At 45.1% G+C, this 14,321-nt stretch overlaps 1 protein-coding gene across 1 annotated transcript in view; it reads left to right on the plus strand.

Moving 5' to 3' along the window:
* The window catches only part of LOC139266244 (transient receptor potential cation channel subfamily V member 6-like), an 88,597-nt gene that overhangs the window by 59,284 nt on the left and 14,992 nt on the right, over positions 1–14,321 (plus strand). Inside the window, exons 10-13 of the mRNA XM_070884072.1 lie at positions 551–627; positions 4,854–5,019; positions 7,721–7,787; positions 8,326–8,594. Of these exons, the coding sequence (XP_070740173.1) occupies positions 551–627; positions 4,854–5,019; positions 7,721–7,787; positions 8,326–8,594 (579 nt within the window). The remainder of the gene's footprint in view (positions 1–550; positions 628–4,853; positions 5,020–7,720; positions 7,788–8,325; positions 8,595–14,321) is intronic.

Raw genomic sequence — 14,321 nt, forward strand, 5'->3', positions numbered from 1 at the left:
CAGGTCACCTGGACATGCAGAACTGAGTAGAAGAATATTGCAAACCATCATTGGCCCTGCCCTTTAAGCGAAGAATGGAGCCTGTGATGCGGGCAGCACAGCACTGCACATTCTTCAGCGCCCAGCCACTACCGCCCCTCTAACGCACTTTAACCCCCTAAGAAAAGTGGTTAGCGCTTGAGTTAGCACTCCACTTCCCTCAGAGAGCTAAAGCTGAATTCTGGGGAGCAAAAGGCGCTACTTTTCGGCAATTTCCAAAGTTGTTGCCCCAAACGGGGCGCAACGGAATTTCTAGCCCGAAATCTATTCACATTGCAATAAAGAAAATGGGGCATGATCTAGTTTCTTTATACAATGTGAATTGGCAAGATAGATTGAATGAAACAAGATTGTAAGTTGAAGAACCCATGAAACAAACTCTTTTTAAACAATAGCTAGCCCCCCCTCTTTCAATTGCCCACAGAAAATATTTGATGGACTCAATGGGTTTTTCTCATTACTGCTTCCTTTTTTATGTTTTTATGTTATTCAATATTAATTTTGTTTCCAGATTCCTTATCTGTACAGGATTGGTCCAAAAAATTATTTAGGGAATACATCAATAGGAGGGCCTTTTCCATTGCTCTTGTAAGTATAATTTCCTGTTCTTGCCTTTTTTATTTTAAATGGATCTCGGTAGCATATTGGAATCTAATTAGAGAAGGTGAGTGATGTTGCAAATTAGAAATCACAAATAAAAACTGATCAGACTTGATAATGATTTCTCATTCCATGTTGCATTTATAATTTGGAAAAATCAAGTTATAAAAGATGCTGGGATGCATTTTTTCCTGGTTGCTATTGTTAACAAATTGGGGGTATATAAAGTGTGGAAACCTACTTTATGCACATTCTGGCCGATATCTTCAGCCTAGCCATAATGCAGAACTTCTGCCTGCCTACAAGGATGTAGCCCTGACCCCAGCTGAGTTTTTGGAATTAATTTGGTGGGCTTGTCTGTGCTTAGAGAATGGTTTCACTAGGCCCTGTACAGCATAGTGCCGCCAATAGCCTCGGGACGATATTTTAACAGTACTTCAAATTGGGGAGTTGAATTGATCGTTCTACTTCTTTTGGAGGATAGCTTTCTTCTATTGTCTACAGCAATGCTAATGCCAGGGTCACAGAGGCATTCCTGCTACCCAGCACTGGTAAGGTGTAAATGGCGGAAAATACATTGGCCTGAATTTCCAGTGGGTAATGATCGCAGCTTCAGGATTTACCACATACACATCTAAATGCAGAAATCCTGAAGTGGTGGTCAGTCATTCTCTGCTTCAACACTGGCTGCACTGCGCCCATCCCCTTCCCCTCAGCCCCCCACCCCCACATAGCTGGCAATCAGTGTAATCAGTGAAATCAGTGAAACCGACAAACACTTGGGGCTAGACTTTCGGCACATCATCACTCATTTTAGAGCTGAGATGCAGGCTATCGCCCATATTTGCTGAAAAGTGGAAACTAGCGCCCAATTATAGCCCATTTATCGCTGACCCAACTTTCGGCACTGCTGAATGAGCTGCATCGTCCGACCTACTTTAAAAAATAGGGCCGGACGTGCAAGACCAAGAATAGTGCTCATAATGGAAACTTGCACCCGATTATGGCCCAGATTATCAGCGAGCGCTACTTTCGACATTTTGTCCACAATTCTCCCAAATGATCGCTAGCCCAAAAATAGGCTGAAGAAAAATTGTAATAACTCGGCACTACGGGTAGGATCTGTAGTAAAAGGCTGTCAGGAGAACCAATTTGTGAGTGATTTGAAGGGCCTTTTTGACTCTTGCCAATCATCTAATCACTTTGTATTTGTTGAAGACAAATTAAGGGCATTATTAGCAATTTATAGTGATGGGGCCTATAATTTCTCAACCAGTATTGATCACTAATCACATGCTGCAGAATAGAAATGGGAGAATAAAATGAGAAAGGTTACATACAAGTACATTGCTGTAATGTCAGGGTTAATATTAAACATGGATTTCTTCTCCCTCTGGTCAACCGTACAATTAAAAGCAGCACTAGGGTATGTCATCCCATGAGGAAGGAAATGGAGTTCACCTCAGTTGGCTGATAGATTTTATTTTATAAAGCAACAGGGACTAGAATTTAAAAAAAAGGTTCTATAATGTTATTGATAGGGACCAAGCCCCCTGTTCTCTCTGTCAACCCCTGTGGGAAAAGTTGTTTGCTTGGAAAAAAATAGTACATGCGCAGGACGGCCGTTGCTATGGACACCAGCCTTGCATGACTGAATACATCGCTAAGACCCATTTCACATTGCAAAGGCTATCACCCAAATTAAAAAGGTGAAACTACCAGTTTTTAAAAAGGGTGATATTCCAGCAATCCTAAAAAATAAAAAAAACACTAAGGCTGGAAATATCGCCCATTTTGGGGCGTTACCGACCATAGTGGAAAGTCTAGCCCTTGGGCTTTTCCGCTGTAATATCACTGTTGAATACCCATTAAATGTTAAGCCTTGCTGGAATAGGTGTAACTGGGGTTTTAACAGCATATTGACTGATAAACGGACATTTTGGCCCTGAAAAACAATTGTTATATTTGTGGAGTGTCAAATTTCTCCATTATGATAAAAATTACAATTTTTAAAAAGCATAATTTTTTTTAAAGTTTGGTCATGATATTTCAGTTTCTACCTCATCCCCATGTGAGAGCCCCAATCTTTATTTTGTTCTCTGTAACATTTTTTAAACGTCTGGATAAAAGCAGCTTCTTATTTCCTGGTTTCCTGTCTGTGAGAATTCTGCAATGTCATTGGCTACTTAGATAGCTTGTGAACATCACAGCAGCATCACACTAGAGATTCCCATTGCAGAGTGCAGAAATCACTTGAAGGTCAAAAAAGATAAATTTTTCACCACAGAGATCGCCATTGTCATTTATGTTTAATTATCATATGCTGCCCTTATTTGGGTGAATATGTGACATCACTTATCGTAGAAAATGTGTAAGTATAAAGGGTGAGCAGGAAGCTGGCAAACCGACTCCTGAAGAATTTCCCAATGCACTCCACTCAAGGTACACCAAAGAACCGATATAACTTGAGTGTAAAATCGTGGTAGTGAAATTGCCCGGGGGGCGGGGGCTACCGGCTCCCATGAAATTGCACGGCAGTTAGCGGAGGTGCCAAAACCATAGCGCCGTGCCCCCGCCGGTAGTGCCCCAGTCCGATGGGCCTCCGACGATGATGTCATCACCATGCACGGCGACCCCTTTTCGCCCCATGGCGGAATGTTTTCGTCCCGCGGCAGAAATTGGGCAGCACCCCGTGAGGCTGTCGCGGGCGATGTCAGCACCAGCCTCGCGGGTCGTGAACTGGGCCGTGCTTCGCTCGCAGGGCGAAATTTAAGGAGGAGGTGCGCAGTGCCATTTTAACTTTACAGCTGACTTATCAGTCCAGCCTCCATGTCGATTTTCGCGGGGTCCGTGCCCAACACTCCATTTCGGTGCTGGGCTGTGGCCACGGAACCCGCATCCCTAGCGACCTAGTTTAGACACCTGCACAGTCACAGCATGCCCTTCCTTTTAATGGAAGTGGAGGGCCCTTGGATCGTGACAGTTCTACACAGATTAGGCCGCGTAGCGATCCGACTTTCAGCCAGGTAGCGCCCCCAAGCCGGCCCCGAAAGAAAGTGGAGCACCCAACATTGTGCTCCACTGTCAGGGGCAGTGATCCAATTTAGGTCACAGGGCCGTTGTAGTTTGCATCCCCGGGAGGCAAAAATGGGACGCTAAAAACTTACCGACTGGGCGCGGCTAAATCAGCGATGCCCACGAGCTTCCCTGTCGGGTTTGCGCTGGTGCTAATACTTACCACCTTGATCTCTTGCGCCCCAGAGATCGTGACGTCACCCGGTGCACGGTGCCTCAATGTAAAATTTGCTTCCGTCCCCTGCAGCATAGCCGGGTGTCACAAACGGCAGCTGCAGCAGGCATTGTGACCTCGGTTGGCTCCTTGTTGAGTGCTAATTAAAGACTGTGGTGGTCAGGTCAGCCAGAATTTAATTATGTCCCCAGTGTGTTGCATTTTGTTTTTTTTGTAACCCGCGATTGCTCAGCCCTGAACTCTCTTCGAGTGCTTGGGACTGCTATGTGCGGCCCTCTCAGTCCCTTTTTAAGAGAAGTGGTAGCAATTGATTTAGTGCTCCACTTCCCACTTGGAGTGTTAAAGCAGAAGTTCCCGACACATTCAAATGTTCAGCGCTCGGCGATACATTTGCGCTCCTGCAAAAGTTATTGGCGCAATGTAATTTTCTAGCCCTGCATATTATGTATGTTGTGGCTGTGCAATTCCCCAGTATCACAATAGTAAAAAGAAAGAAGAAAAAGCTTGCATTTCTATAGCACCTTTCACAACCCCAGCACATCCCAAAGCGCTTCACAGCTAATCAAATACTTCTGAAGTGAAGCCTTTGAAGTAATGTCAAGAAAAGCCCACTTCAGCAGGACAATTACAGGCAACTCTTCTTTATGGGTTTGACTAATTTTGCAACTTTCAGCCAATCAGCTTCCAGATTTTACTCTATTTGAATGAAGGCGAGGAGCTTGCCTTGCGAAATTTATTGAGGCCAGTATTCCACGTTGCCAGTGTGAGCCACCACGGAAAAACACATCTTTCATTTTGGCAGATGCAGAAAACTACGCCTTAAATGTTATATTTACTGGAAGTGTATGTTGCAAGATTATTAATATATTGTGTAAAATTTACATCTATATAAAATAGTTATATTAATCTCTTTCACACAGGTTTGACTTTTTATAGATCATGATGTGTTTTCATATTGTTCCAGGGTCTGTTACTCCCTCTTGATTGCTGTGGCAGTTATCATGAGAATCCTTGGTAATGTTGAAGAAGCTGTTCCAATTTCTTTGGCTCTGATCATTGGGTGGTGCAACACTATCTATTTTGCCAGAGGTTTTAAAATGCTTGGGCAGTTTTCCATTATGATCCAAAAGGTAGGAAAACCATTTGAAATAATTTAGCAAAGGTGGAAAACATTTAGAACATGTTCAAAACAGTTGTATTCTCCCTGGCAACCAATGGGCTGTATTTTCACGAGTGAGTTTCCATTGATGGCTCTCCTTGAAAACTTTACTCCCATTTCATTTTCTATTAAATCTTCTCCTTCCCACAAAGCCATTATTATAAAACTCAAATATGCTGCTATCTACCCTGTGAATTTTGGCATTATGCCAGTCATTTTCTCATTTGCTCATTTGATTGGGGAGGCCAAGTAGCAAATATAATTTTCATAATTTTTAAATAACAATGACTTGCATTTATATAGCATCTTAAACTTAGGAAAATGTCCCAATGTAGATCAGCAAGCTGAGTGGTTAAAGCAAGCGCTCTACTCAGAACTCCTTCATGGAAAACGAGCCAATGGTGGGCAGAGAAAATGTTACAAGGACACCCTCAAAGCCTCCCTGAAAAAGTGCAACATCCCCACTGACACCTGGGAGTCCCTGGCCAAAGACCGCCCCAAGTGGAGGAAGTGCATCCAGGAGGACACTGAGCTCCTCGAGTTTCGTCGCCGAGAGCATACAGAAATCAAGCGCAGGCAGCGGAAAGAGCATGTGGCAAACCACTGCCACCCACCCCTTCCCTCAACGACTATCTGTCCCAACTGTGACAGAGACTGTGGTTCTCGTATTGGACTGTACAGCCACCTAAGAACTCGTGTTAAGAGCGGAAACAAGTCTTCCTTGATTCCGAGGGACTGCCTATGATGATTATGAGTGAGTGGGTCTTGGTGTGGGTTAGGATAGAGTTTTGGATGAGCTGAAGTTTATGGAGGGTGGAGGATGGGAGACCAGCCAAGGAGCATTGGAATAGTTGAACTGAAGGTGACAAAGCTATGATTGAGGGTTTCGGCAGCAGATGGTCTGAGGCAAGGCTAAAGATTGGCAATGTTTCGAAAGCAGAAGTAGGCAGACTTTGTGATGGAAAGGATGTGGATTGGAAGCTGACCTGGAGGTCAAATAGGACACTGAGGGTGTCATACAGTTGACTTCAACCTGAGACCGAGGGCAGGAGTGAGGGAAGGATTTGGTGGCTTGGGAACAGAGTTTGTGGTGGGGACCTAAGACGATATCTTTAGTGTTCCCAATGTTTAACTGCAGGAAAGTGTGGTTCATCCAGGACTGGTTGTCAGACAAGCAGGCAGACAACACAGAGGCAGTGGAGGGGTCGAAAGAAGTGGTGGAGAAGTAGATTTGAGTGTTGAAAATGTAGAATCTGATGCAAATGCTTTTGGATAATGTCACCAACTATAGTTGTGGAATAGGATAGGCCAAGGATAGATCTTGTCAGAGCTGTCAGCAGAGGTTCCATTATGGTGGGCACCACGATCAAGTTCATGGAGCTGACCGTTTGGTCCATATTGTACAGAATGATCTTATGCTCTACACAAAGCCTTGACACCAGCTGGAACTGAACTGCTCCATGCTCCTAGCCATTGTGCTCAAGTTCTCTGGCAGGCAGCCCAGTGCACCTTGAATTTCATGGTATATGCCCATCAGCCTTCTTTGGTAGCCTGTGCAGCAGAGCTAGTAGGTGATTTCACCCTCTGGCAAGCTAGCATCTGTAGCATCTTATCCCCCTGGCCTAGCTCCTGCACACTTGTGCTCTGTGATTCAACACGTGAAGACCCGTCATTTAACCTAGCCTCTAAAGTACATGTGATGCCAATCTCTAACCTGGTGTTTGCTTGGATCAGATCGAGTGACAGTGCATCTTTAGGAAGACTGGCCACCTTTTCCAGAAGTGGTAGAGGTATCTTCACATTTTCAGCACTTGAAATGAGAGGGACAATGGTTAGCTTTTAGTGTGAAAGAAGATGAGTAGAAGGTGAAAGCATCTACAGTTTGTTATGCAGAATGTGTCAGGTGAGACAGAAGTAAGATGGGAAAAAAGGATAAGGTGTGACGAACCCCTGCACAATGTCTCCTCCAGCATTGTCACTGTCATGGCTCCCCTCTGTCCATAATGGCCAGAATGTTTTGTTGCATGGGGATTCCATGGGGGAGAGTATGTGCAGGTGGGCTCGGCCTCCTATGGTGGTAGCCTCTCGTTTCAAGTTATATATGATTTTCTCCTGCAGAAAGAAGTGTGTAAGAATCTTGAGGTGTTTAGAGAATATGCTCATCCAAACTGGTGAGCAGCCAACAAATAGCACGAGGTCCCAGCACAAATTTAATGTGCTACCCGGAACCACATGAGTAGGTGTGTGCAGCGGACACCCCGCCCCAATATTCCCCCTACATTTTTTGGGTGCACATCCCTAGAACGGACTGCGCAGCCCATTCAAAATTTTCCGCATACGCAAAATGTCCCATTTAAAATCCGTAACCTCTAGACGGCTGCGTGGCTGTGCAGCTTATGGGGAACCTTCACGCCCGTTTCCGAGCACAATCAAATTTCTAGGCCATAGAGTTGTGGGTAAGAAGAGTACAGATTTGGGAGGCAACAACATGACAAGTTTTGGAAAAAATTGAAAATTACAATTAAAATTTTGCGAAGTTCCCAATTTACATATTTTTAACAATTTGTATTTTAAAATTTTAGATTATTTAGTCACCAATTACAGCAAAATGATTTGTAAAATGATGCGACTATTCCTGAGTATCATATCTGCAGATTGTTATTTCCTTGCAGATAATATTTGGTGATTTTATGCAATGGTGCTGCCTGGTGCTTATCTGTATCACTGGATTTACCTCTGGTATGTGTTTCATGTTGATAAATAAAAACAATTTTTAGTTTGTAGCTGATTAAAATAAATACAATAGAAAAGTGTGTATAATGGAACTAAAAAGAGTGATTTGTGCTTACTCCCTTGTCAATCTTCTATAGTTTAATTTTATTCAAAAGTTTAGTTATAATCCCACAGGGGCCCTGGGGATATGTAATGCTGTGCTAAGACAATGCTATATAAGGGAATTCCTTTACAATTAGAAACCCATTCACAAAATTAGGAATAGTGGGTGTGTGATTAGAGTCTCTGTAATGTAAAAGATCATGAATTGTTTCTAATCCCAGAGAAGACTATAATATGGAATTGCCTAAATTGTGCTGTTAATTAAGGCGTTGCCATTATTCTAGGTCTTGGGCAGACCACATCTCTGCTCAATTATAATATTTTTCCCCTTTTCCTCCACCCCATAAAAACATTGAAAATTCAATATATTGCAGTGTTCACAGTTGACATTTTAATTGAAAACAAATCTCACGTGGCTTTGTTTTCTGCTTTTATCCTGCAGCATTTTATATTATGTTTCAGACTCTGGATTTGAGAAATTATCCATATTTCAGGGACTTTTCAATGACGATGTACACCACAGTTGAGCTAATGATGGGCTTGATCGATCTTCCTGTTCCGTATGATAAGCCAACTCCCAGCATCATATATATTGGCTATGTCCTATACATGATCTTTGTGTACCTTCTGCTGTTAAATTTGTTGATTGCAATGATGGACGACACATATTGGAGAATTGCATATGAAAGAGAAGAATTGTGGAAAGTGCAGGTAAGCTTTTTTAAAAAAAGTTTATAGAATTTTTTAATGAACTATATAAATCTAAATCAAAAAGTTAGGAAGCAGAAAACATAGTCATGTAGCAAATGGTCTAATTCATTGGGAACACTGCCACCTCTTCCCTGACTGGAACAAGTGGGGTTTGCCTGTTTCCAATATCACAGTGAGAGATGTACACTACAGTATTTGAACCTGTTGTCTATAGAGACCAATTTGTCAATTCCATAAGTTAAACACATAGGGGCCGATTTCATTAAGGCCTCCACCCACTCAAAGTGCCGCCGATGGCCGCTGAGGTACCAGACGGTACTTTGGGTGGGATATTCATCGCCAAGGTCCCTCGAAGGTCGGCGGGTGGCAAATGGACGACGTATCCTGCCAATCTGGGTGGCAGCGGGCAAGAGGTCTCATTCTCGGCGGCAGAGGCGCTTGCCACCCAAGTGCCACTGAGGATGGAGTCGGGCCCACGGAGGGTCGAAGACCTGAAAAAAAAAATCAACAGTAAAAAATAAATAAAACTATCCAAAGCCTGCTTACCATCCAGGTAAGTCGCTGTTGAAAAACAATTTAGAGTGTTCACTTACCTTTTTTTCAGGTTCTTCAAACTTACCGTTGGAGACAGACCAGCCTCCTCGCAGCGGTACACCCCCGTTCTGCCGCTGACTCACGCCCACGGGAATCTGAGAGCTCGGCGGGCGGGAGCTCAGTTGGGCCACTCGGCCGTCTGCTGACGTCAGCGGGCGGTTTCCAGCAGCTCTCTCCTCCCGCCCGCTCCAGAGTGCCACCACCTCCAAAGTGGCACTGGGCAGATCTTCAGGAGGAATGTCGGCGGCAATAGGCGGTGAGGTGATGAATTTTGGCCCCATAAGTACCATGATATTTCACTTATCGGAGAAAGCCTACATTATAATCAATCAAATTTGTGAAATTTTAATCAAAGTTAATGAACTACTTCCTGTCAGAATTGAGGATAGATCTTCACCCATGATGTGTTTCCTCTTCTGCAGTCAATACCTTTTAAAATTTCTGGGTACACTGCCTGTGATTTTCAATTATACACTTGCAGCAGGTGAGGTAACTTGCCACATTGCAAAATCTACCTGTTGTGCAGAAAATAAGCATGTCTGGAACTGTCCACTCTGGTGTAAGTGCAAATTTAATCATTACCCCGTTGGATTACTTACTTAATTAACTAATTACTGCCGCCAGCTGCCTAGGTCCTAAGCTCTGGAACTCCCTCCCTAAACCTCTCCGCTTCTCCACTTTTCTTTCCTCCTTTAAGACGCTCCTTAAAATCTATGGGGGCGAAGTTTGGTACCGCCGTTTTTGAGGCGGTGACACCGCCTGAAGGATGATTTTACCGCCAGGTGGTAATCATCGCCTCAAACTGCCAAATTTAGTTTTTCCGCCCAAAGATGAGGGAGCACCGCTAAAAGTGGTGTTGTACACTCATCCTTGGGCATCTATGGAGCAGTAGCTCAGGAGGCCTACCAAATTTCCAATGGTAGGCTGCCGGCATGCGAGTTGAAAAAACTGAAAAAAAAAGTTTCCAAAAATTTCTCTGACCCACAGCCGCACTTCCCCACTGGTGCCATTAATACATACATGCTGAGAAAATTAAAGATAACAACTTACCTTGATCCCCCCGGGATCCCCGATGTAACAACAGCTTTTCCAAGCTGTACAAACGCCTGCCGGTAAGACCACCGTACATACCTATTTTCGCAGCCGCGGCGCCAAGGGGGCATTACATGCACGACGATGTCAGCACGAGTGGTGGTAGAGTGCGTATCGGTACCTCTTGGCGCTGCCCCCACCGCCCAACAAAATTTCTCCGGAGGCCAGGAACCTGCTCCCCGCCGATGGTAAGTCCTTTGTCGCCCGTTAGCCGCCCCTCTCCGGCACTAACAGATGGTGTTATCCAACGAATTTCGACTCCTATGTCTTTGACCAAGCTTTTGGTCATCTGCCCTAATATCTTCTTATATGGCTCAGTGTCAAATTTTGTTTTAACTCCTGTGAAGTGCCTTGGGAAGTTTTACTAAGGTGCTATAAAAATGTAAGTTGTTGTTATTGTTGGATAAATAGAATGTTTTGCAGAGTTAGTACCTCAAATGTCTGTAACTATTGCTTTAATAATTAATAATTATACTTTAAGTAAACCATTCAAAATATATAGTGCAGAAATAACAGATTAATATTGTAACATATATTTCTAGTTCTCCTCCATTGCCCTCAGTACTAAATGCACTACATGTTGCAGTACAGGGTCACACCAATCAGGAAGGCCCTGAGTTCAATCCTTGATCTGTGCTGATTTATGTGATCACAGCTACAGTGGGAGCAGGGTTTCTACATTTGGATTTAGCATCCTTGGGCACAGGAGAGGAATAGTTATTATGATTCAAAGGCCTGACTCAATGGCCGCTATTTTCCATCAATTAAATATCATTACAATATGCCTGTCTAATGAATCACCAACCTATAACTTGACCCCGCCCATCTTAGTTCCACTGAAAAATCAGTGGAATGAGGGTAAAATGTCCAGCCCAGTGAAACTAATAATATGAAATGTTTCCTAACCTTCCTCCCCCGCTCCCAACTCTGGTCAAGAGGCTGGATTTTTTGCTGATTTGCGCCTCATTTAGTGCTCCGGCAGGGCGCAAAAATTATTTTTTCAGCGTGAAACGAGACGCACAAGATTTTGTGCTCAGGCGGAACTTGCGCCAATGGTTTTGCAGCAGTGCTACAACTTACCGCCCCAGTTTTGACTGTTGGGATGATGTAAATTGTCATGCATCGCTGCGCTAGCACTCCAGGTGGAACTTTCAAGCATTTTGCTTGATTTAGCGTCCAACCGAGGACCCGCCCGGAAAAACCAGATTGACCCAGGGTGCACCAGGTACTAATGGTGCTATGTTGAAAACGGAGGAGAAAGCCCCAAGGTTCAGAGTGCCCTTGACTGTACGCACATTGCCTTGCGAGCACCTTTACACAATCCAGAGGTTTTCTGAAACCGAAAGGGATTCCACTCCATGAACGTACAGATCATCTATGACCATACTCAGCTCATTATGGCAATCAATGCCTAATATCCAGGGAGCATCCATGATGCTTTCATCTTGCGTGAGAGCAGTGTCTCATGCATGTTCCAGCCACAAGGCCAGAGTTGGATGCTCGGGGACAAAGGTTATGACCTCGCCACCTGGTTCACGACCCCCCCTCCAGAACCCTCAGACAGAAGCCGAGTATCGCTATAATGAGAGCCATGCAGCCACACGCAACATCGTCGGACAGACAACTGGAGTGCTCAAGCAGTGCTTCCGATGCCTGGACCACTCTGGAGACTGCCTGCAATACTCCCCTCAGCAGGCCTCTGAGTTCATTGTGGTGTGCTGCATGTTACACAAACTTAGCCATCATGAGGGGACAGGAATTGCCAATGGGGATTGCAGGACCACCTCAGGAGAAAGGGGGGAAGGAGGAGGAGGAGGAAGATGAGGAAGAGGAGCCTGGTGAGGAACCCATGCCACCGGCACCACCACCACAACCACAGGGGAGGCACCGTGGAGATTTCACCGCTACAAAAGCCTTACGTCGACAGCTCATAATTGAATGCTTTGCTTGAAGAGTGAACGTCACGTTTGAGCGTTGCCTGGCCTCTATCCCACTATGTTGACTATTCCCCCTCTTATTCTGCAAATGAGGAGCTATACAGAAATGGTTAAGGTGAACAAAAAATGTGTTAAACATTGTAACATTGTAAACTTTGTAACCAACATTGTAAACTTTGTAACCTTCATTGTGAAAATTTAATAAAATAATTAGCTGCATCCAGCAGTGTGATCATTCAACAATATTATCAACAATATAATCCAGTGTGATACTTTAACATAATCTGTAACATAATACTGTAACATACGATGCATCCAGCATCAACAACATCATGCAGCAACATAATGTCCTGCCCCACTACTTTTTTCCACCAGCTTTTGCCCCTCTTCCACTTATCACCCTCCCTTGCCGCCTGCTCCTATTCAAAGTGGCACCAAGATGGCATGCAGCAAGGTTGCCAGAGCCCTGCTGTGTTGGGGGGAGAGACAATGGAGACACCATCTGGGGACTCACTGGACCAGCTCCTGGCGTGGAATGCCCAGCTTTTGACTAGCTAGCCTCTTCATCGTCATCGCCATCGCCAGTCACAGGTGTGACAGTGGGAAACGCAGAGAGTATGGCAGCAGGCATGGACTACATCACCTGCCCAAGCTGAAGTGATGCACCATATTCTGCAGGAGTTCGCGCCACACTCTCCGGGACCCCACTGTCACTGCTGGAGCCCACCAGCCTTGTGTGGGCATTGATGGCCTCGCAGGTATCATGGCTCGCACTGACAATCTGCGACCCTACCTCAGTAATGGTCGCTTTCAGACTATTGATGCTTGCGGGAATCCTACCCAAGACATCAAGTAGCTGACGGCTGACCTGGATGCTCTCCTTGGACATTCCCATCATGTCCAGTTCCACGTCTGCCTGTGTCAGCAGACCAACTTTGCCAAGTCACCTGGAGAGATGGCATGCGGGATTCAACACCAGCACTGCGTTGCTGCATGCCACTGGTCCCAGGAGCCACGGATTTGTCAAACCCCGAGAACATCACGTCATCCTCAGAGGAGCTGAGTGCCGGTGATAGAACAGGGGTGGATTGATGCTGCACCGGATGCTGTACAGGAGTCGGCTCATCAGTATCCTCCTCCTCCAGACGATTGCCTGATGTGGAGAGGTCCCTTGAGGATTGCCGTGCCTGTGGCTGGTCATCTGGAAGTAGAAAGCAACAGACGATTGGTTAGCAGCAGGGGAGGGGGCAGGGTGACATGAGGAAGGGTGCATAGCACAGGCTCATTTGAAGGACTGCCGCCACTCCATAAAATCTAGTTAAGAGACACTGCAGGACATTGTCCCATCCTATCCCAGGGAGTGTGCAGGACATTGCCTCAACCCCAGTCCAGAGGCACTGCATGACATTGCCGCAACCCAGCCCAGCGAGTGTGCAATACTTACCCTCAGTATCTGAACGGAGGTCTCCCAGTGGCAGCTGCCCGACCTGAGACCTGCCACACTGTCCTCAATGTCAGTGAGTGGCAGGGTCTGAGGCGGGCCCCTGCCTGTCCACACCTGCTTGTGCCAATTATGTGACTTCTTTGCCTGGAAAGATGAAAATGGGAATGGTTACAAGAGGGTCCATCTGCTCTTATGGCACAGATAGCCACCAAAGCACTTATACCATACTGTCTGAATGTAATAGAGTCCTCTGTTTAATGGCCTTGGAAGCTGTACGTGGTTCATCAGGAGGACATCGAAGTAGGGAGCCGATTTATGAGATCTCAGAAGCAATCTTAATAGTGTGTAAAGATCATTCATGGCAAATAGGGTGCCGAACTTAGCTTACCTATGTGTCATGCATTTTAGGAGGCAACCCACAGATTGCTGAGAGGCACCAACAGCATGAAAACAAATAGTGTGTCAGACTTATAATTGAAGTAATGAAGGAGTGCATGAATTAAAATTGTACTCGCTCTGACAACCCTTGTCAGATCATTAAATTTCTTTTAGCACTGTGTGCCAGTCCTGACCACAGTGTCTGAGGCAGAGACCTGCTCAGCAATTTCCCTCCAAATCCTTTTAAATATCGATGGCTGTGATCTAGATCCACCCCGAAGA

Source organism: Pristiophorus japonicus, chromosome 6, assembly GCF_044704955.1.
Source record: "Pristiophorus japonicus isolate sPriJap1 chromosome 6, sPriJap1.hap1, whole genome shotgun sequence".
Lineage (NCBI taxonomy): Eukaryota > Metazoa > Chordata > Chondrichthyes > Pristiophoridae > Pristiophorus > Pristiophorus japonicus.